Source organism: Sinocyclocheilus rhinocerous, unplaced genomic scaffold (genome assembly GCF_001515625.1).
Source record: "Sinocyclocheilus rhinocerous isolate Xijiao unplaced genomic scaffold, SAMN03320098_v1.1 scaffold936, whole genome shotgun sequence".
Lineage (NCBI taxonomy): Eukaryota > Metazoa > Chordata > Actinopteri > Cypriniformes > Cyprinidae > Sinocyclocheilus > Sinocyclocheilus rhinocerous.
In genome coordinates, this window is record NW_015662583.1 from 155,675 (window position 1) to 156,327 (window position 653).

General features: G+C 26.8%; 1 protein-coding gene across 1 annotated transcript in view; it reads left to right on the forward strand.

Moving 5' to 3' along the window:
- LOC107728102 (rho GTPase-activating protein 39-like) overlaps positions 1–653 on the forward strand; it is a 51,993-nt gene that overhangs the window by 43,551 nt on the left and 7,789 nt on the right. The window contains exon 6 of the mRNA XM_016538182.1: positions 385–458. Coding sequence (XP_016393668.1) covers positions 385–458 — 74 coding nt within the window. The remainder of the gene's footprint in view (positions 1–384; positions 459–653) is intronic.

Genomic DNA, 653 nt, shown 5'->3' on the forward strand with positions numbered 1-653 from the left:
TTTAGTTTTTAGGATTTAGTTAGTCATATTTAGTAAGTTAGTTAGTTTAGTAATATTCCATTTATAATATTTTATGATTTTAAAATATTTAAAATATCATGATTAATAAATTAATCTTCACTTTGAAAGAAGAGTAAACGTGCGAATGTTATTTTAGTATCACTGACATACTATTATCATTTCATATTAATTAATTGATTAATGTTAATATTTAGACTTTTATTTTATTTTTATATTTCCTGTTTTCATTTTAATTTTAGATACATTTACTCGAGAAGCAACAGTTAATATTAAGCTCTTAAGATACTGAATATCTGAATCTGATTCATCCAGAGAGTGTGTTGTGCGTTATATTTGACGTCTGCTTGTGTTTCTGTGTTGCAGGAGTAGCGATCAGCAGCTATGCAAAATACTGTTACCGTAAACTACAGAAAGCTGCGCTCACCGGAGCCAAGAAGGTGTGTGACTTTACTTTATCAGAGCATCAACTCAAACACGTTTCTTTACTCAGAAACTGCTTGTTAATTTCACAAATAATGACAAAGAAACTGCAAGTAACACAATCGGTTAAACATGACATTTTGACAATATTATTTTAAGACTTATAACATGAATTTAAAATATGTAATAATATATATATATATATATATATA